The sequence below is a fragment of the Protopterus annectens genome, chromosome 2.part0 (assembly GCF_019279795.1).
Source record: "Protopterus annectens isolate FY-2018-M chromosome 2.part0, PAN1.0, whole genome shotgun sequence".
Classification (NCBI taxonomy): domain Eukaryota; kingdom Metazoa; phylum Chordata; order Ceratodontiformes; family Protopteridae; genus Protopterus; species Protopterus annectens.
In genome coordinates, this window is record NC_056728.1 from 427655980 (window position 1) to 427679634 (window position 23655).

Here is a 23655-nt window from a genome sequence, read left to right on the forward strand (position 1 = left end):
GGAAATTCCCCGCAAAATATTTCCAGATACAGGGATGGACTTCACCCAGAGGAATGAACAAACCAACTTGCATTTGGGAATGCAGATTGCTGCTGAAAATTAAATAGGTGCACAGAGCCAACAAAATAATGGCATCCTGGATTTGCAAACGAATACACCACTAAATGCTTTAAAAAATGGGAGGAAACCCGACTATGAGTAACTGCTAACCCCTTTGCTACAATAGGTAAGAGGACAGACGTTTTTTCATTGCCAGCAGCACAGGAACTTTGTTCACAATTAGAGAAACTGTTGTTCAAAGAAACTGCCATTTTGTACAATATAAATAGTCTCCAGAGGTATCAAGAATTGCAAATAACACCACGTGGACTTCAAGCTGTTAAAATTCCTTCCACCCCATTTGAACTGTCAGAAGAACTAGAACAGAAGTTTCAAGAGAGGTGGACAGTGGCAGCTCATTGCTGCAGTACTGAATGGGTGTCTATACTAATAGAAAGGGATAACCTCAAAAGAAATACACTGTTGGGGGAAACAAAGAAGTTATGCGATGAAATGGTTAAGATAACATCACACTTGGCATTTGAATCCTTTTTAGGAAGTATTAATGAACATCTTTCTTCCTATGAGAAAGAACTTATCAACCAGAAAAAAGTAAACTCCAGAGAGACTTAAGGGAATATGAATGGAAGAAGGCTTTTTTGCTTTCAACCAATCAGCAGTCCAAATGGTGTAATGTTAGTTTCCAAACAGATAGGGAAACATATGGTCAATGTAAAACAATGGAGTTTTCATTCAGTTGAAAGCGGAGCATCTTCTATGGAGGAAGAGGAATTAACAGACCAAGAATATCCTGGCTTAGCTAGACCCAATAATGCTGAGTCCTTTCGGAGGGCACTTCGAGGCTTAATGGCCCAGGGAAATGGGGTCAGAAAACGTACCTGGCAGGGACAGGACAATTATAGAGACCAGGGCCAGGGCCGGTACAAACAAAGTAAATGGACTAATTAAACAGGTAGAATGCATTAATGCAGACCACTACGTGGTTAATCTGTCTATTTGTTTGATGAAGTTGAAATGTCAGTTTTACAAAAAGGTTTAAAATTTATACCAACAGTTTTATCTAGATTATATGAATTAAAGGGTGAAATATTTATATTAGTACATAAAATGCATTTAAAGGATTATTTTTACAACTCTGTTTTTGAAAATACAAATGCTCCAGAAGTGGAAACGGATTCATGTAGTGACTGTAGTTTTTATTGTTGTGACTCTGGATCAGAAAGCAATGCTTATAGTCTTTTAGATACAACTAAAATATCTCTGAAAAGTACTTTCATGCCTCCATTTAAGATTAGTTATATACAGCGTTTCCATAGTGCTCTTAATATAATATTGGAAAAGGAAATAGATGATTTTAAGATCACCAGAAAAAAATTTCATTTGACTAAAATGGAATGGATGAAGTTAAGACAATTAAGCACTAATGATAAAATAGTGTTTAAGCCCTCTGATAAGGGAGGCAAGTTGGTAGTCATGAATTCTCTGGATTATTGTGACATGTGCATGCAACATTTAAATAATGAATCAGTATACAGCAAAGCAAATACTTTGTTTCAAGTCCAGCATCATTTTCAGATGTTGTTGGACAAGGGGGTGAGACTACATTATTTTACAGCTTTTGATGTGTCAAACAAATTTGTAAGTAAAGAAAATGTGGTAACTAAATTTTTTTGTGTCCCTAAAATTCATAAAAACTTACAACCCCCCCCCCCCCGGGACATCCAATAGTATCAGCTAGTGGTTATTTTACCCACAATCTGAGCTGATTTTTACATGAATTTCTGTTAAAAGAAGTGTTAGAGCTTTCATCTTATATAAAAGATTCTTTTGACTTTTTGAAAAAGATAGAAGACATATGGACGGAAGAAATGTACTTTGTAGTAGTAGATGTGGTTAGCTTGTACACTAGTATACAACATTATCATGGCTTAGAGGCAATACAATATTTTCTGGAAGATAATCCCAGAACTCATTACATCAAAGAACTGATATATTTTTGTCTAACAAATAATATTTTCGAGTTTGAAGGGAGCCTATATAGACAGGGCAGGGGCACAGCAATGGGGACAGCTTTCGCTCCAGTGTATGCAAACTTATTTATGGGACTAGTGGAAAGTACACACATATATAGAAGTAGATTTTATAGAGGTCATGTCATAAAATATTTTAGATTTCTAGATGACCTTATATTTGTGTGTCGGGAGGGCAAAGAAGGGGTACCAGGATTTTTACAGTACCTAAACAATAATGAATATGAAATTCAATTTGATGGGGCACAAGTGGGACCAGTGATTAATTTTTTTGGATATTACTTTGGAATGAAAAATGAAAAGTAGGATTAAAACTAGTATACATAGAAAGTTTAATCAGTCTAATTTGATGCTGTATGCTACTAGTTGTCATCCATCTTATACTTTAACTTCTATCCCTTATGGAGAATTATTAAGGATTAAGAGATAAGAATGAATCACGGAAGGAAGCTGAGAAAGCCATAGATATGTTTTCAAGCAGGGGCTATAAACAAGATATAGTGTTAGAAAGTTATGTTAAAATCTATGAAAGTTCCAAAGTCACTAGTGGAAATTTGTATAACAAAAATTTAGAGAATTGTAAAAATAAAACATTAATGGATAGTTCATTATTTTTGTTACTAAATACACCCTTTTTTCAGATAGGTTAAATGAATTATTAAAGGGGTATTAGAAGCACATAAAAAAAGTGTCTTCACTTTCACAAATAGAACTAAGGTTTTCCTTTCAAAGAGGATGGAGTTTAAAGGATTTTTTGGTTCATAGTAAATATAGTAAACCAAAAGAAAAATTATTAAAGTCCAACAAAATTAGGAACTTTTCCCTGTGGAAAATGTTCGATTTGCCAATTTATAGTGTCAACTTTTGAGAAAATAAATAATAATAAGTTTGAAACTCAAGAAAATTTCTCTTGTGCAAGTAGGGGAATTATTTATGCTATAGGATGTTCCTGTAAAAATTATTTTATAGGTGAAACCAAAAGAAGTCTAAATGAAAGAATAAAAGAGCATATCAGGGACATTAAGATAAACAAAGTTATAAGTCCCATAGCGGAACATTTTAATAAAGTACATTTAGGAGATACTAACAACTTAAAAGTAACAGTTTTAGAGCAGGTTTTACAATATTTTGTCAATGAGGAAATGTTAAAACACTTGCTTAGGAAAAAAGAATCGATTTTTATCATTAAATATAATACCTTACAACCTAATGGTTTAAACAAGGAATGCAACTGGCAACATTTTATTTAAAATGTTTTAGCTTTAAGAAAAAGCTTCTTTCATTGATTTTAAGTTAATTGGTTGTAATTGATTAATTAAGTAATGCTATGTATATAAAAGGAGAACCTGATGAATACGATTTTTACTCTGTAAAGGCTGGTTGCGGCTGAGGCTCTAAGAGATTTTATGCTGTCTATTGTGGAATAAAAAACATTTGGTAAACATTAGAACAAGATATCATTGGTTTTTTGTCATTGTGGTTCCAAGGATATTTCGCAATTGTGGTTTTATATAATAATTATTTTATGTTTGAAGGGGAATTTTTTAAACAGATTAAGGGTGTAGCAATGGGTACCAGTTGTGCACACATCTATGCAAATGTTGTATTGTATTCACGGGAGAAAAATATATTTTTAATTCTGTATTTAAGGAATTTTGGTTTACATATCCCCTGTATTTGGATGATATATTTAATTTGTGGAAGGAAGGTAGAAAGGGAAGTAGGACAATTTGTGGATTACATGAATGGTGCTTGTCCTTATTTTTAGTTCACATATAAGGTTTTGGATGGTAGTATAGACTACCTTGATGTTACAATCTTTAAAGATTATGTTAATCATTGTTTTGATTCCAAATGTTTTAGGAAGCCTACATATTCCAATACCTTTTTGGACTTTCAGAGTAACCACCCTTTACACATTAAGAGGAATTTGATGAGAGGCCAAATGATTAGAGCAGCCCATATGTGTTCTACAATACAGGATTTTAAAAATGAGTTGGCTACATTGTTTAAAATATTTGGGGAGAGGGGTTACCCCTTAGACTTGATTGCCAAGAGTGGTGATGAAGTCCTAGAAGGGTGGCGTTCCCTGTTTAAACCATTACCAGAGAGAGTAGTTTTTCCCCAAAGAAATCATATCTCCAAGAGCCATTTTGCACATTCTATGGTTTTACAATATGGGATTTTTAGTAAGGAAGTTAAAAAATATTATTAGCAGGAATTGGGTGTTGTTTCAAACAAATTCAGAATTAATCCTATGGGATAAACCATTTTTTCTTTTTAAAACAGATGTAAATTTGAAATATGTATTGGAACATCCCTTAATAGGATGGAGAGACCAATGAGGTACTTATAAATGTGGTAGGTGCAGTTATTGTGCTTTTACTTTATCAAGGCAGGAGGTAGTAGTGGGAAATCCCCCACAAAATATTGAACTTAGGGTAGGAGAATGTGGCAGTTCAGGTTTGGTATACATTGCAGTTTGTCAGTAGTGCCACTACTTTTATATTGGGAAGACTGAGAGAACTTACATAGGCAGATTTACGAGCATTTGTATGTCATTAAACATCACAATTTGAATAATGCCCTCTATAAACATTCTTTGGCTTGTTATAATTATAAATACGTTTCTTTTTGGTATTATTGATAAGGTTAAGAAGGACTCATGTTGGGGATATTGGGAAAACATTAGCAATTAGAGAAGTCTAATGGCAGTTTAGACTTAATGCTACTGTCCCCCAGGTCTCAATGATAATATTAACTTTATGCCCTTTCTTAAACACAGGGCATTAAATATGCATTGAGTTTTGAATAGTTGATACCATAAGGCTTTATTCTTTGGGGTTATAAAGTTTTTTATGTGATTTTGCAATCATAGGCCTTTTAGACTCCTATTCATCTATATGGGTTATTTTTCATTTTTTATTTTTCATTTTGGATTATTCATACCTAAATGTTTGTTAGGACTGTTATTATCGCTGTATAAATATGATTAGGTTTCTTATTGGATGGTAGACCTTTTCTAGTCTATAATTTTTACATGTCAATAAGGTTCTTGTTTTTTATTGAATTATTTATGTATTAATTAATTAGGTGTCATGTGACGGCAGTTAACTATTTAAATACTTGGTTCATAGATTGATAGGTTAGTACTAGGCTAATTGCCCCTGCGAGCCATTTTAAGCCTAGCCAATTATCCCTTGTGAGACTCCAACCCTGCACCTTGTGTTTGTAAGGCAAACACCTTAACCATTAGGCCACCCTCCCAAGAATGTTTTTGATTCTGAGGAAGTCCTTATGTGAAAAGGATGAAAGTGCTAAATAAATAGTTTTGCTTTATTTTTCATGGAGTTGGGCAGTTTTTAATAGGTAGAACGTTCATCAGGAGGCTTTTTTTGGTTCTGTTCTTTGTAAGATAAAAATAAGTATAATAGACTAAAATGGGATAAATGAACAATGGGAAAAAAGATGAGAAGGAAGAAAAAAGGGGGGGAGCGAGACAGGGAGAGATCACAAGACCAAGAAAGAAATCAAGGAAGAAAATCACCAAGCAAAGTAAATGCAGGAGGTTATGCTAAATGAATGTAGAAACCCCAATGATAGCATGGTGTTAATATGTACATTGTTCAATATCTAAAATGGAAATGCACAAATGTATCATATTGAGTAACACTGTCTCATAAACATCAGAAATGGTATAGTGAGACTTTATTAGACCATTTGGTTTTAAGAGTTTCTTCAAGTTTTTCTTCACTTCAAGTTGTTGGAATTTCATTTGTTTTTTTAATTGAAATATGGAAACTATTTTCAGCACTAGTTGTGGAGTAGTTTAGTATATACAACATAGACTTTGAAGAATTTATCAGGACATCAACAGCCATATTAAATATGCAGATTATTTTACCATATATTACATACAGTTCAAAGACACAAATACACATATAGTGAGTACATTGTCATGCACAGCACTGGACTTCAAACTTACTTGACTGCCTAGCTCTAAATTTTCTGTATGAACAACAATTTTTCGACTTCCATCTTGCACGTACGTTGCCAGAATAATAAGAGCTTCATAATCATATTTGCCTATGAATGCTTTCATATCCTCAATCCAGTCAATAATATTGTCCTGAAATTAAAAAAAAAACATTTGCAATTCATTCTATATTTTGCTTATGTCTTGAATTCAACTTTATATAACCTAGATGGTGAAGAATATCTGAAGAAATGTACAAATGCTTTACAAGTGAAATTCCCAGAAAAAAACATTCAGTCTTCACAAGTACATGCGGCTTAAGAAACAGATTCTCATTCTCTGCACTATAAATATCATTTGAATATTTACTTACCAAGACTCTGCCAATATTCACAGAACTGATACCATGTTCTTATATATTACACTTATTTAAGTATTTCCTTAATGACCTAAGGACTATTCATAATATGCCAGGTGACAGTACCCTAAAACAGTTAACCATTCTACTGAGAACAGTGAGTTATCTCAGCATCCACAGCCATTATATCAGTTCCTGACATGACTCAGTTTTCCAGTCTTTTACTTCTAATTTCAAAATCACCACACGGATGATTTTAAAATTTAAAAAAAAATCAAAACCTAGAAATTAACGGTTAAAGAGTGTATTAGCACAACATATGTGCAATTAAATAACTGCTCAATATTTAATAAAATAAATAAATAAATAAAATGTCTAAAAAAATCCTATAAGTGAGATGGTATCATACCTCAATACCTCTCAGTGCAAGGAATCTGGACAAAGACTGACACAATGGGGGGGGACAAACGCTTAAAATAGGGACATATTTTAAATATTGCTCTTATAAGCTTAGAAAATTGCTAGAGTAACAGGATTTGTTTTAACATACATTTTCTAAAGGATTTGAAGTGTGAAACTCAAATGTATCTCATTATTTAATTACTTTAATCCACAGATCATCCCAGTAATTTGTCAGAAAAACACAGATTTTATGAGGAACAGACTAATATATGAGCCACAAATCTGGACATTCCGCAAAAATCTGTACAGTTGAGAGGTATGGATGGTATGCTGCTCGTCTTCATGCCATTTCACTTCCTATCCTGCCATAAAGTAATAGGTCATGGCTAGCAAATGATGTCCATGCCTAGCCAATGATCCTCTACTTGCAGACAGATTGCTATGCAAAAGGATGCTTTTATCTCCACAATTTCCTTGTCTTGAAAAAATGTATAGAACACCAAACATTTGTCAGTGGGAAGTGTTAATGACATACACTACCCACTGCAATGATGTATCTTTTTATCAAAAAAGAAAACAGATAATTCAGAATGCCTGCCATTAATGCTAGAAGCATACACTACCTGGACCGATAAGTAATTATTTTCTTAATTAACAAAGGTAATCAGAAAGACAGATATGGGTAACTCTTTCAGTCGTCCTTGAAGAACATGATAATACACACAGCAAGGGCTGTTTTCTGTGACAAAACAATATATTTTCTCAGTATGAAAGGGACAGATGTACTCACCGGTCTGGCCCTAGTATGACATGCAAACACACCTGTTAGGTAATTAAGTGCTCACCAGTCTGGCCCTAGTATGGCATGCAAACACACCTGATAGGTAATGAATTACTCACCAGTCTGGCCCTACTATGGCATGCAAACACACCTGGTAGGTAATTCAGTACTCACCAGTCTGCCCCTTGTATGGCACGCAACACATCTGGTAGGTAATTAAGTATTCACCAGTCTGGCCCTTGTACGGCATGGTAACACACCTGTAGGTAATTAAGTAATCACCAGTCTGGCCCTAGCATGGCATGCAAACACATCTGGTAAGTAATTAAGTACTCACAAGTCTGGCGCTAGTACGACATGCAAACACACCTGGTAGGTAATTACATACTCACCAGTCTGGCCCTAGCATGGCATGCAAACACACCGGGTAGGTAATTAAGTAGTCAACAGAGTGGGCACTAGACTGGGTGGTCAGCAGGCAAGACACTGGGCAGCCAGGTCAGGGTTGACAGTTGTTATTTGCTATTTTTTTTTTGGAGAAGGTTGCTTGCTACCTTGCTAAACTAGAATAGTATGCTTTCTAATTTTGGCCACCAGGACTAGTCCAGTAGTTTTTTTTTTTTTTTGATTTTCTGAGGGGTAAAAATATTGCTGTAGTGTTTAAAATGTTGAAGGGTATGAAGTATGAAACTCAACTGACTGTCATTATTTAGTGAAGTATGGGGGATCAGCTCAGGGACAATGTTTAAAATGTTCCTTTTATAAACTTAGAAAGTTGCTGGAATAATATGTTTGCACCAATAGGCATTTTCTGAAGGATATGAAGTCTGAAACGCAAATGTTTACCATTATTTTGTGACTTACAGTTAGGAGAAATAACATCAGCTATAAAGTTTAAAATAATTGCTTGCTGTTATATAAACTTCGTCATTTGCTAGAATAATATGCTTCGCACCACTATGCATTTCTTGTAGGATTTCCTGAAGGATGAAGTTGGAACCCCAAATCTCTGTCATTATTTAGTGACTTGCAGTTTGAGAGGGATCTGCTCAGGGACAAAGTTTAAAATCTGACTTGGGACAAAGTTTAAAATATGGCTTACTGTTTAAACTTAGAAGGTTGCTGGAAATATGTTTTCCATTTGGATGCATTTTCTTTCCTTTTTTGTGCTTTTCTGTTACATTGTGCAATGCATCACATGAGGGTCCCACCCTGGGCTACTAATGGCCTAGCTACTCTGTCTATATATAAACGGTTTTCTATGAAATGATTGCCATAACGTCAAGAAGCACACTTATCAGCTTGTCACTCACAGTTTTAAAAGTCAAACAGAAACATTCAACTGTTCCACAACTGGTGTTCCACTGCACTTTAAGGAAAACCTTTAAATCCCAAAAATATATGGTTATTACATGTTACAATACATAGACACAAAGCAAAATCACACTGCCATCTGCATGTCCAGTCAAACAGTTCATTTGCACTCCCAATGAAACTCACAAAGTAATGTTTTTCATTGTATCTTATTTACGACTCTTCCATTATAAGTGAACAAAAGCAAATGCACTGAGGATTGGAATGCCCAAACTATGTTCACTGAAGAAAGTGCTGAAACATTCCTTTTGAAATGTTTCTTGCAGGGGGCAAGCCATCGGCATGCAACACACCTGGTTGGTAATTAAGTACTCACCAGTCTGGCCCTAGTATGACATGCAAACTCACATGGTAGGTAATTATGTACCCACCAGACTGGCCCTAGAATGGCATACAAACACACCTGTTAGGTAATTAAGTACTCACCAGCCTGGCCCTAATACGTCATGCAAACATACCTGGTGGGAAATTAAGTACTCACGAGTCTAGCCCTAGCATGGCAAGCAAACACAGATGGTAGGTAATTAAAAGCTCAGTAGTACGGCATGCAAACACACCTGGTAGGTAATTAAGTACTCACCGGTCTGGCCCTAGTACGGCATGCAAACACACATGGTAGAGAATTAAGTACTTACCAGTCTGGCTCTTGTACGACATGCAAACACACCTGACAGTTAATTAAATCACTCACCAGTCTGGCCCTTGTATGGCATGCAAACATACCAGGAAGGTAAATAAGTACTCACCAGTCTGGCCATAGTACAGCATTCCAACACACCTGGAAGGTAATTATGTACTCAACATATGTCCCTAGTACAGCATGCAAGCACACCTGGTAGGTAATTAAGTTCTCACCAGTCTGGCCCAAGTACGGCATGCAAACACACCTAGTAGGTAATTCAGTACTCACCATTCTGGCCCTAGTATGGCATGCAAACACACCTGGTAGGTAATTAAGTTACTCCACACTCTGGCCCTAGTATTGCATGCAAACACACGTGGTAGGAAATTCAATCACTCACCAGTCTGCTTCTTGTATGGCATGCAAACACACCTGGTAGGTAAATAAGTACTCGGCAGTCTGCCATAGTACAGCATGCACACACACCTGATAGTACTCACATGTAAACACAACTGGTAGGTAATTAAATACTCACAAGTCAGGCCATAGTATAGCATTCAAACACGCCTAGGAGGTAATTAAGTACTCAACAGTCTGGCTCTTGTACGGCATGCAAACACACCAGGTAGGTAAATAAGTACTCACCAGTCTGGCCATAGTACAGCATTCCAACACACCTGGAAGGTAATTAAGTACTCAATAATCTGGCCTTAGTACAGCATGCAAGCACACCTGGTAGGTAATTAAGTTCTCACCAGTCTGGCCCAAGTACAGCATGCAAACACACCTGGTAGATAATTCAGTACTCACCATTCTGGCCTTGGTATGGCATGCAAACACACCTGGTAGGTAATTAAGTACTCAACAGTCTGGCCCTAGTACAGCATGCAAACACACTCTAGTCCTAGTACTGCATGCAAACACACGTGGTAGGAAATTAAATCACTCACCAGTCTGCCCCTTGTACGGCATGCAAACACACCTGGTAGGTAAATAAGTACTCATCAGTCTGGCCATAGTACAGCATGCACACACACACCTGGTAGGAAATTAAGTACTCACCAGTCTGGCCCTTGTATGGCATGTAGACACACCTGGTAGTTTATTAAGTACTCACAAGACTCGTCCTAGTACGACATGCAAACATACCTGGTAGGTAATTAAGTACTCACCAGTCTGGCCCTGGTAAGACAGGTTAACACTTCTGATGGGTAATTAACTACTCACATGTAAACACAACTGGTAGGTAATTAAATACTCACAAGTCAGGCCATAGTATGGCATGCAAACACACCTGGGAGGTAATTAAGTACTCAACAGCCTGGCCCTAGTACAACATGCAAATATACCTGGTAGGTAATTAAGTGCTCACTAGTCTGGCCCTAGTATGATATGCAAACACACCTGTTAGGTAATTAAGTACACACCAGTCTGGCCCTAGTACATCATTCAAACACACCTGGTAGGTAATTAAGTACTCACCAGTCTGGTCCTAGTATGGCATGCAACCACACCTTGTAGGTAATTCAGTACTCACCAGTCTGGCCCTTGTACGGCAAGAAACACACCTGGTAGGTATTTGAGTACTCACCAGTCTGGTCCTAGTATGGCATGCAAACATACCTGGTAGGTAATTCAGTATTCACTAGTCTAGCCCTAGTACAGCATGCAAACACACCTGCTAGGTAATTAGATACTCAGCAGTCCAGCCCTAGTATGGCATGCAAACACACCTGGTAGGTAATTAAGTTACTCAACAGTCTGGCCCTAGTACGGCATGCAAACACACCTGGTAAGTAATTAAGTCACTGAGTAGTCTGGCCCTAGTACAGCATGCAAACACACCAGGTAGGTAATTAAGTACTAACAAGTCTGCTCTAGTAAGGCATGCAGACACAGCTGGTAGATAATTAACTACTCACTTGTCTGGCCCTAGTACAACATGCAAACATACCTGGTAGGTAAATAAGTACTCAGCAGTCTGTCCCTAGTATGACATGCAGACACACCAGTTAGGTAATTAAGTACTAACCAGTCCAGCCCTAGTATGGCATGCAAACACACCTGGTAGGTAATTAAGTTACTCAACAGTCTGGCCCTAGTACGGCATGCAAACACACCTGGTAAGTAATTAAGTCACTGAGTAGTCTGGCCCTAGTACAGCATGCAAACACACCGGGTAGGTAATTAAGTACTAACAAGTCTGCTCTAGTAAGGCATGCAGACACAGCTGGTAGATAATTAACTACTCACTTGTCTGGCCCTAGTACAACATGCAAACATACCTGGTAGGTAAATAAGTACTCAGCAGTCTGTCCCTAGTATGACATGCAGACACACCAGTTAGGTAATTAAGTACTAACCAGTCTGGCCCTAGTATGGCATGCAAACATACTTGGTAGGTAATTCAGTACTCACCATGCTTGCCCTTGCATGGCATGCAACACACCTGGTAGGTAATTAAGTACTCAACAGTCTGGCCCTAGTGTGGCATGCAAACACACCTGGTAGGTAATTAAGCACTCACAAGTCTGGCTCTAGTATGGCATGCAGACACAGCTGGTAGGTAATTAAGTACACACCAGTCTGGCCCTAGTACGGCACGCAGACACACCTAGGCGGTAATACAGTACTCACCAGTCTGACTCTAGTACGGCATGCAGACACACTTGGTAGGGAATTAAGTTCTCACCTGTCTGGCCCTAGTACGGCATGCAGACACACCTGGCAGATAATTAAGTGCTCACCAGTCTGGCCCTAGCAAGGCATGAACACACCTGGTAGGTAATTAAGTACTCACCAGTCTGGCCCCTGTATGGCATGTAGACACACCTGGTAGGTAATTAAGTAGTCACCAGTTTTGCCCTAGTATGACATGCAAACACACCTGGTAGGTAATTAAGTACTCAACAGTCTGGCCCTAGTACCACATGCAAATACACCTAGTAGGTAATTAAGTACTCACCAGTTTGACCCTAGTATGACATGCAAACACACCTGTTAGGTAATTAAGTAGTCACCAGTCTGGCCCTAGTACGGCATGCAAACACACCTGGTAGGCAATTAAGTACTCACCAGTCTGGCCCTAGTATGGCATGCAAACACACCTGGTAGCTAATTCAGTATTCACCAGTCAGGCCCTTGTATGGCATGCAACACACCTGGAAGCTAATTAAGCACTCACAAGTCTGGCCCTAGTATGACATGCAAACACACTTGGTAGGTAATTAAGTACTCACCAGTGTGGCCCTGGTATGACATGCAAACACACCTGATAGGTAATTAAGAAATCACATGCAAAACACCTGGTAGGTAATTAAGTATTCACCAGTGTGGCCCTAGTATGGCATGCAAACACACCTGGTAAGTAATTAAGTACTCGCCAGTTTGGCCCTAGTATGGTATGCAAACACATTTGGTAGGTAATTAACTACTCAGCAGTCTGACCCTAGTATGGCATGTAGGCACATCTGGTAGGTAATTGGCATGTAAACACATCTGGTAGGTAATTAAGTACTCACCAGTCTGGCCCTTTTATGGCATGTAGACACACCTGCTAGGTAATTAATACTCAACAGTCTGGCCCAAGTACGGTATGCAAACACACCTGGTAAGTAATTATGTTACTCCACAGTCTGGTCCTAGTACGGCATGCAAACACACCTGGTAGGTAATTAAATCACTCACCAGTTTGGGCCTTGTACGGTATGCAAACACACCTGGTAGGTAAATAATTACTCACCAGTATGGCCATAGTACAGCATACAAACACACCTGGTAGGTAATTAAGTACTCACCAGTCTGGCCCTTGTACGGCATGTAGACACACCTGGTAGTTTATTAAGTACTTACCAGTTTCATCCTAGTACGACATGCAAACAGACGTGGTAGGTAATTAAGTACTCACCAGTCTGGCCCTAGTACGACAAGCAAACCCACCTGATAGGTAATTAAGTACTCACATGCAAACACACCTGGTAGGTAATTAAATACTTTCCAGTCTGGCCCTAGTATAGCATGCAAACACACCTGGTAGGTAATTAAGTACTCACCAACTAAAACGAAAAACCTGAAACACAATCAACCAATAATCCAATGACCAGGAGATACAGGAACAGCCAAAACAAACTGGAGTTGCTTGCCAAAAGGTAAATAGTTTTTTGAAACAAACGTTGACCTAGGTTTCATCTCCAAAGTAAAAGACTTCATCAGAACACTTACACAAATAACCCACTCCCTTTTATTACAAACCACAGTCTACTGGACAATTAACATTAAACAATTAATCAATAAATACATTTATAAATTTAAAGGCACAGGCTTTAAAAACAACCATTATTAAAATTCATTAAACAACTTTCATTGAAAATTTTCATTAAAAATTAGACTAAATAACACAGCGACAATTTAAACATCTAAATAAACAAAACTTTATAAAGAAACACTTAACATTCAATTATTATTGCCCTACAATGTGTTTAAACATCAACAACGCTGCTGTACTAATATTTTCATTAATCCCTGGGAAGTTGGTTGCATCTAACCTTATCTGCCATTTCATTTCACAAAGATCCAGGTACACATCCAAAATGCTACCTTGAAAATCCCTGTGAATTTGTTGCAGTACAGAAAATTTAAATGTGTGCTCACTAAATTCCTTAGTATGCCTAAAAAGGGCATTAGTGGTTCTATTGTGCTTGATGTCCAGAATATGCTCACTCACCCTTTCCTTAAAAGTTCTACAAGTTTTTCCAATATAAAAGGCCGGACATAGCTGGCATTTTGCCATATAAACCACATTCTTACTAAGGCAGTTATAATGCCTTCTAATCACAATATGGATTCCAGCAGTATAAATTCCCGGTCCTGTGCTTAATATATACTTGCATATCCCGCATCTACCACATTTAAAATTACCTAACTGTCTAGTTGTACTAATACCTCTTCCACCACCTCCTTTCTCCAATATATCTTTAAAGGACCTATCTTTCCTAAATATAAATTTGGGGACATCACCCATTTTTGCCTCCACATTATGGTCCAACTTCAATAAACCCCAATTTTTATGAATAATTTTAATAATATCATCCACATCATAATTGAATGTGGTTATAAAATATATTTGTTGACAGCACCCTTCAAGGGATTTCTCTTGCTCACCCAAAACCAATCCCTTTTCGGATGTTACAGTGGGGCCCCATCTTAAGATGGCTTCAATAATACCACCATTACGCTTAACTATAATTTCATCCCTAATGGCAATACATAAGGTGGCTGGATAAACCCTTCTTTTAAACATATCCATTATGAATTCTAATTCGTTAAGAAACTCCTGATAATCATTGACCATTCTGGCAGCCCTAACCATTTGACCCTTAACAATAGATTTTTTCTGATGGTAGGAATACCAGCTCTGATAGTTGAGATACAAATTAGAGAAGGTAGCTTTCCTATAAATACCTGTTTTTAAACAACCCTCATTTTGATCTATTTTCAATCTTACATCTAAATAGGAAAGTTCCATTTTACTATACTGATGTGTAAATTTTAAGAAATCAACTGTATGATTTATGTATTCAATAAAGGCATTCATCCTATCCATACTACCTTCCCAAACAATGAATATGTCATCCAAAAAACATGTGTAATGCTTAATATGGACTTAATATTTACTCTGAAAAATACTAAGGAATTTAGTGGGCACACATTTAAATTTTGTGTACTGCAACAAATTTACAGGGATTTTCAAGGTAGCATTTTGGATGTGTACCTGGATCTTTGTGAAATGAAATGGCAGTTAAGGTTAGATGCAACCAACTTCCCAGGGATTAATGAAAATATTAGTATAGCACGATTGTTGAAGTTTAAACACATTGTAGGGCAATAATAATTGAATGTTAAGAGTTTATTTAAAAAAGTTTTGTTTATTTAGATGTTTAAATTGTTGCTGTGTTATTTAGTCTAATTTTTAATGAAAATTTTCAATGAAAAGTTGCTTAATGAATTTTAATAATGGCTGTTTTTAAAGACTGTGCCTTTAAATTTATAAATGTATTTATTGATTAATTGTTTAATGTTAATTGTCCAATAGAGTGTGGGTTGTAATAAAAAGGCGTGGGTTATTTGTGTAAGTGTTCTGATGAAGTCTTTTACTTTGGAGACGAAACCTAGGTCAACGTTTGTTTCAAAAAACTATTTACCTTTTGGCAAGCAACTCCAGTTTGTTTTGGCTGTTCCTGTATCTCCTGGTCGTTGAATGAAGTACTCACCAGTCTGGCCCTAGAATGGCATGCAAACACACCTGGTAAGTAATTCAGTACCCACTACTCTACCCCTAATACAGCATGCAAACACACCTGGTAGGTAATTATGTTACTCAACAGTCTGGCTTTAGTACGTCATGCAAACACACCTGGTATGTAATTAAGTCACTGAGTAGTCTGGCCCTAGTACAGCATGCAAACACACCTGGTAGGTAATTAAGTACTCACAAGTCTGGCTCTAGTACGGCATGCAGACAGAGCTGGTAGGTAATTAAGTACTCACCAGTCTGGCCCTAGTACGGCATGCAGACACACCTAGTAGGTAATCCAGTACTCACCAGTCTGGCTCTAGTATGGTATGCAGACACAACTGGTAGGTAATTAAGTTCTCACCTGTCTGGCAAAAGTACGGCATGCAGACACACATGGCAAATAATGAAGTACTCACCAGTCTGGCCCTAGTAAAGCATGCAAACACACCTGGTAGGTAATTAAGTACTCACCAGTCTGGTCCTTGTATTGAATGTAGACACACCTGGTAGGTAATTAAGTACTCACCAGTCTGGCCCTAGTACAACATGCAAACACACCAGATAGGTAATTAAGCACTCACATATAACACACCTGGTAAATAATTAAGTACTCATCAGTCTGGCTCTAGTACCACATGTAAGTACACCTGGTAGGTAATTAAGTACTCACCAGTCTGACCCTAGTTTGACATGCAAACACAGATGTTAGGTAATTAAGTAGTCACCAGTCTGGCCCTATTATGACATGCAAACACACCTGGTTGGCAATTAAGTATTCACCAGTCTGGACCTAGTATGGCATGCAAACACACCTGGTAGGTAATTCAGTACTCACCAGTCAGGCCTTTGTATGGCATGCAACACACCTGGTAGGTAATTAAGTACTCACCAGTCTGGCCCTAGTATGACATGCAAACACACCTGTTAGGTAATTAAGTACACACCAGTCTGGCCCTAGTACATCATTCAAACACACCTGGTAGGTAATTAAGTACTCACCAGTCTGGTCCTAGTATGGCATGCAACCACACCCTGTAGGTAATTCAGTACTCACCAGTCTGGCCCTTGTATGGCAAGAAACACACCTAGTAGGTAATTGAGTACTCAGCAGTCTGGCCCTAGTATGGCATGCAAACATACCTGGTAAGTAATTCAGTACTCATAGGTTCATAGGTTGATACTAGGCTATCTGCCCTAGGGCATTTATAAGCCTAGCCAGAGTGTGTTTGGCTTTCACCACACTTTTAGATTAGTTGACTGTGCCTCTGTATAGTAGGTCACAGAAGATAGCCCTTTTAAGGTTAGTTTACTGTGCCTCTGTCTAGTAGGGACACAGAAGAGATCCCAGGTGTAAACCTACGATCTCCCATCCACTCATCAAGATTTCTCTTGAAGAGGGTCATTGAGGGGCTCTACCTAACATGGATTGGGATTTTGTTCCAGAGTGAGGGGAGCCTCTGGGATATGAATCTGTCCCTCCAGCATGTCCTATTTGTTTCTGTGCTGAGGTTTAAGTCCCTGGAGCATGTAGCTCTAAGTAATTTGGATTTCCTGAGGTGGAGCATGTCCATTAATTCTGGGTTGGACATGGCTTTATACGTCAGGCACAGATCGCCTCTGAGTAGGCAGTAAGCAACCAAGTAGAGCTGGAGTTTCTTTAGCCTAACTGCATAGGGCATCTGTTTGAGTCCCTTGATCTTCTTGGTGAGGTACTTTTGGGGTCTTTCCAGATGCTGCAGGTGTTGGGTAAGGTACATCCTAAATGGGGCATTGTATTCAATTATGGGCCTGATAAGTGATGAGTAGAGGGGCACGATGACCTCTCGTGATTTAGATGTGAACCTTTTTGCGATAAGGTGGGCTATATAGAAGGTCTTTCTAACCACGTTGGCAAGGTGATTGTCAAAGGAGAGATTGCTATCTACTTGGGTCCCCAAATGCCTAATTACTTCTTCCGTACTTAATGGATTACCACCTATGTGGTAATTTGTGGGCACTTTGTTTTTCCCAAAGGGGATGACTATGCGCTTTTTGGCATTTAGCTTTAGGCCATGGCTCTGGCACCAGTTATCTGTCTCTGTGAGACCCTTTTGGAGGATGCTTGTGTCAGTCGACGAGTCGATTATGGCACCCAGTTTGCAGTCATCTGCGAACTTGGTCAGCCACAGTCCTCCTGTGTTAGCCTGTACGTCAGAGAAATATATACCGAACAAGAGAGGTCCCAGTACTGAGCCTTGTGGGATGCCACTTGTAACTGGTTTAGAGACTGACATGGCACCTGCAATTCTGACCATGTGGGTTCTATCCCTGAGACAGTTTGCAACCCATCTTGTGACATAGGGGTTGATATTTAAGCTGGTGAGTTTATTTATGATGCCAGAGTGGGGTATTGTGTCAAAGGCTTTTGCGAGGTCCAGGTAGGCTGTGTGGACTACCTTCCCTTCATCTATGGCCTTGGTGACTGTTTCAAAGAAGTTGACCAGGTTCAAGAGGCAAGATCTGCCCTTAACAGAGCCAAATTGGGTAGGATCCAGTGTTTGGAGGTTCCCAATGCCTTTGTTTATGAGTTCCGTGATGATACGCTCCATTGCTTTGCAGACCAGGCTAGTCAGGCTTATAGGGCGATAGTTTCCGGGGTCCGTTGTGGTGCCACCTTTGTGGAGTGGGACCACTGTTGCTGTACACCATTCCTTGGGTACATATCCTGTAGTAAGGCTGAGATTGAACATTGACTTTATGTGAGGGTTCAGTTCTTCTTGGAGCTCATGTAAGATGCAGCCCAGGACACCGTCCGGTCCCATAGATGCTCTGTTTTTTGCTTTGGAGAGGGCAGCTCCCACCTGTGCATCTGTGATGTCAGGGAGGCTACACTCAGTTGGGATAGACATTTGCTCTTTTGGGGGGGAAAGGGGGGAGTTTGCACTGAACCTGTCTGCCAGGATGTTTGTAATGTCTGTGGGTTCAGTGTATTTTTTGTCATTTTGCACTTACTCAGGGCATATCTGGGAGTTGCCACCCAGGTTCCTGACATAACTAAAGAAGGCCTTGTGATTATCTTTAGCATCTTGTGCAATTTTTCTTTCGAAGCTAGCCTTAGATGATTTTATGAGGGATCGTAGTTTCTTGCTAGTACTGATCAGAGATGCCTTCCCTTTTTGGGATTTTGCTCTATCATGTAGTAGCTTCCTCCTTCTGTTGTATAGCTTATTTATGGCTGGGGTCCACCAGACAGGTCTCCTGCCTTTGGAGGAGTGCATCTTGGTTTTATTTGGGATAGCACGATCTATACATTCCTGTAGGTGTCCATAGAATGCGTTTGTAAAGGATTCTGTGGTTTTGCCCTTATTTTCCACTGGCCTGGGGGCTTTGAAGGATTCCACCTCGGTTTTGAGAAGTGTGAAGTTTGCTTTTGAGATGTTCTTCACCGTGGTTTCCTTGGCTGGGGTGGGGATGGGATATGGATGTCCAGAGAGATTAATTTATGGTCAGATCTTACCAATGAGGGGTATACCTTTGGTATGGAACATAGAGTCCCCATGTTGGTAATGATCAGGTCCAATATGTTTTCCCCTCTTGTGGGAGTGGTGACCAGTTGTTCCATAGCATTTGAGTTTATAAATTCTAGGAACCGTTGGGCGAGGGTGTTGGAGCTTGAGTAGTGCTCCCAGTCTAGCCCTAGTACAGCATGCAAACACACCTGGTAGGTAATTAGGTACTCAGCAGTCTGGTCCTAGTATGGCATGCAAACACACCTGGTAGTTAATTAATGTTACTCAACAGTCTGGCCATAGTACAGCATGCAAACACACCTGGTAGGTAATTAAGTCACTGAGTAGCCTGGCCCTAGTACAGCATGCAAAGACACCTGGTAGATAATTAAGTACTAACAAGTCTGCTCTAGTAAGGCATGCAGACACAGCTGGTAGGTAATTAAGTACTCACCAGTCTGGCCCTAGTACGGCATGCAGACACACCTAGTAGGTAACACAGAACTCACCAGTCTGGCTTTGGTATGGCATGCAGACACACCTGGTAGGTAATTAAGTTCTTACCTGTTTGGCCCTAGTACGGTATGCAGACACACCTGGCAGATAATTAAGTACTCACCAGTCTGGCCCTAGTAAGGCATGCAAACATACCCGGTAGGCAATTAAGTATACACCAGTCTGGCCCGTGTATGGCATGCAAACACACCTGGAAGGTAATTAAGTACTCACAAGTCTGGTGCTTGTACGGCATGTAGACACACCTGGTAGGTAATTAAGTACTCACCAGTCTGACCCTAGTACGACATGCAAACACACCTGATAGTTAATTAAGAACTCACATACAAACACACCTGGTAGGTATATTAAGTACTCACCAGTCCGGCCATAGTATGACATGAAAACACACCTGTTAGGTAATTAAGTAGTCACCAGTCTAGCCCTAGTACAGCATGAAAACACACCTGGTAGGCAATTAAGTACTCACCAGTCTGTCCCTAGTATGGCATGCAAACACACATTGTAGGTAATTCAGTACTCACCAGTCAGGCCCTTGTACGGCATGCAACACACCTGGTAGGTCATTAGGTACTCACCCGTCTGAATCCTTGTATGGCATGTAGACACACCTGTTAGGTAATTAAGTACTCACCAGTCTTGATCTAGTATGGCATGCAAACACACCTGTTAAGTAATTAAGTACTCACCAGTCTGGCTCTGGTATGACATGCAAATACACCTCATAGGCAATTAACTACTCACATGAAAACATACCTGGTAGGTAATTAAGTATTCACCAGTCTGGCCCTAGTATGGCATGCAAACACACCTGGTAGGTAATTAAGTACTCACCAGTCTGGCCCTAGTATGGTATGCAAACAAACCTGGAAGGTAATTAGCTACTCTCCAGTCTGGCTCTTTTATGGCATGTAGACATACCTGCTAGGTAATTAAGTACTCACCAGTCTGGCCCTAGTATGGCATACAAACACACCTGGTAGGTAATTAGGTAATTAACAGTCTGGCCCTAGTATGGCATGCAAACAGACCTGGCAGCTAATTAAGTTACTCCACATTCTGGCACGAGTACTGCATGCAAACACACCTGGTAGACCTGGTAGGAAATTAAATCACTCACCAGTCTGGCCCTTGTAATGGCATGCAACCACACCTGGTAGTAAATAAATACTCACCAGTCTGGCCATAGTACAGCATACAAACACACCTGGTAGGTAATTAAGTATGCACCAGTCTGGCCCTTGTACGGCATGTAGACATACCTGGTAGTTTATTAAGTACTGACATGTAAACCCACCTGTTAGGTAATTAAATACTTTCCAGTCTGGCCCTAGTATGCCATGCAAATACACCTGGTAGGTAATTAAGTACCCACCAGTCTGGCCCTAGTATGGCATGCAAATAACTGGTAGATAATTAAGTACTCACCAGTCTGGCCATTGTATGGCATGTATACACATCTGGTAGGTAATTAACTACTCACCAGTCTGGCCCTAGTACGACATGCAAACATACCTGGTAGGTAAATAAGTACTCACGAGTCTGTCCCTAGTATGACATGCAGACACACCTGTTAGGTCATTAAGTACTCACCAGTCTGGCCCTAGTATGGCATGCAAACACACCTGATAGGTAACTCAGTACTCATCATGCTTGCCGTTGCATGGCATGCAACTCACCTGGTAGGTAATTAGGTACTCACCAGTCTGACCCTAGTATGGCATGCAAACACACCTGGTAGGTAACTCAGTACTCACTAGGCTAGCTTTAGTACAGCATGCAAACACAGCTGCTAGGTAATTAAGTACTCACCAGTCTGGCCCTAGTACAGCACGCAGACCTACTAGGAGGTAATACAGTAATCACCAGTCTGGCTCTAGTACGGCATGCAGACACACCTGGCGGATAATTAAGTGCTCACCAGTCTGGCCTGAGCAAGGCATGCAAACATACCTGGTAGGTTTATTTATTTATTTATTTTACATTTGTTGACCGGGCTAGTCTAGCTGGATATATGTCCATTTTCAGTAGAGGCCCGGGGAGAAAAGCTCCAATGGTTAGTACAAGTTTAAACAGAGCTCAGCAATACAAGATTAAAATTTATAAACAGAGGTAGATAATTAAGTATTGGTGATGATCAGGTCCAATATTACACAATCACACATTGAATTAAGTACTCATCAGTCTGGCCCTAGTACCCAGGCTTTAGTACGTCATGCAAACAGGCCTGGTAGGTAATTAAGTCACTGAGTAGTCTGGCCCTAGTGCAGCATGCAAACACACCTGGTAGGTAATTAAGTACTCACAAGTCTGGCTCTAGTACGGCATGCAGACACAGCTGGTAGGTAATTAAGTACTCACCAGTCTGGCCCCATTACGGCATGCAGACACACCTAGTAGGTAATACAGTACTCACCAGTCTGGTTCTAGTACGGCATGCAGACACAACTGGTAGGTAATTAATTTCTCACCTGTCTGGCCCTAGTACGGCATGCTGACACACCTGGCAGATAATGAAGTACTCACCAGTTTGGCCCTAGTAAGGCATGCAAACACACCTGGTAGGTAATTTAGTTCTCTCTGGTCTGTCCCTTGTATGGCATGCAAACACACCTGGTAGGTAATTAAGTACTCACCAGTCTGGCCCTTGTATGGCATGTAGACACACCTAGTAGGCAATTAAGTACTCACCAGTCTGGCCCTAGTACAACATGCAAACACACCAGATAGGTAATTAATCACTCACATATAACACACCTGGTAGATAATTAAGTACTCACCAGTCTGGCTCTAGTACCACATGCAAGTACACCTGGTAGGTAATTAAGTACTCACCTGTCTGACCCTAGTTTGACATGTAAACACAGATGTTAGGTAATTAAGTAGTCACCAGTCTGGCCCTAGTATGGCATGCAAACACACCTGGTTGGCAACTAAGTTCTCACCAGTCTGGCCCTAGTATGGCATGCAAACACACCTGGTAGGTAATTCAGTACTCACCAGTCAGGCCCTTGTATGGCATGCAAACACACCTGGTAGGTAATTAAGTACTCACAAGTCTGGCGCTAGTACGGCATGCAGACACAGCTGGTAGGTAATTAAGTACTCACCAGTCTGGCCCCAGTGCGGCATGCAGACACACCTAGTAGGTAATACAGTACTCACCAGTCTGGTTCTAGTACGGCATGCAGACACAACTGGTAGGTAATTAATTTCTCACCTGTCTGGCCCTAGTAAGGCATGCAAACACACCTGGTAGGTAATTTAGTTCTCTCCAGTCTGTCCCTTGTATGGCATGCAAACACACCTGGTAGGTAATTAAGTACTCACCAGTCTGGCCCTTGTATGGCATGTAGACACACCTGGTAGGCAATTAAGTACTCACCAGTCTGGCCCTAGTACAACATGCAAACACACCAGATAGGTAATTAATCACTCACATATAACACACCTGGTAGATAATTAAGTACTCACCAGTCTGGCTCTAGTACCACATGCAAGTACACCTGGTAGGTAATTAAGTACTCAACTGTCTGACATGTAAACACAGATGTTAGGTAATTAAGTACTCACCAGTCTAGCCCTTGTATGGCATGTAGACACACCTGGTAGGTAATTAAGTACTCACCAGTCTGGCCCTAGTATGACATGCAAACACACCTGGTAGGTAATTAAGTACTCACCAGTCTGGCCCTGGTATGAAATGCAAACACACCTGATAGGTAATTAAGTACTCACATGCAAACACACCTG

The 23655-nt window shown here is 39.7% G+C and overlaps 1 protein-coding gene across 1 annotated transcript in view; it reads right to left on the bottom strand.

Annotated features, from left to right (window-relative positions):
- Nucleotides 1-788: 788 nt before the first annotated feature.
- LOC122792743 (protein prune homolog 2-like) overlaps nt 789-23655 on the bottom strand; it is a 1725151-nt gene continuing 1702284 nt past the window's right edge. Inside the window, exons 7-8 of the mRNA XM_044060323.1 lie at nt 6076-6219; nt 789-938 (exon numbers count right to left, since the gene is read on the bottom strand). Coding sequence (XP_043916258.1) covers nt 789-938; nt 6076-6219 — 294 coding nt within the window. The remainder of the gene's footprint in view (nt 939-6075; nt 6220-23655) is intronic.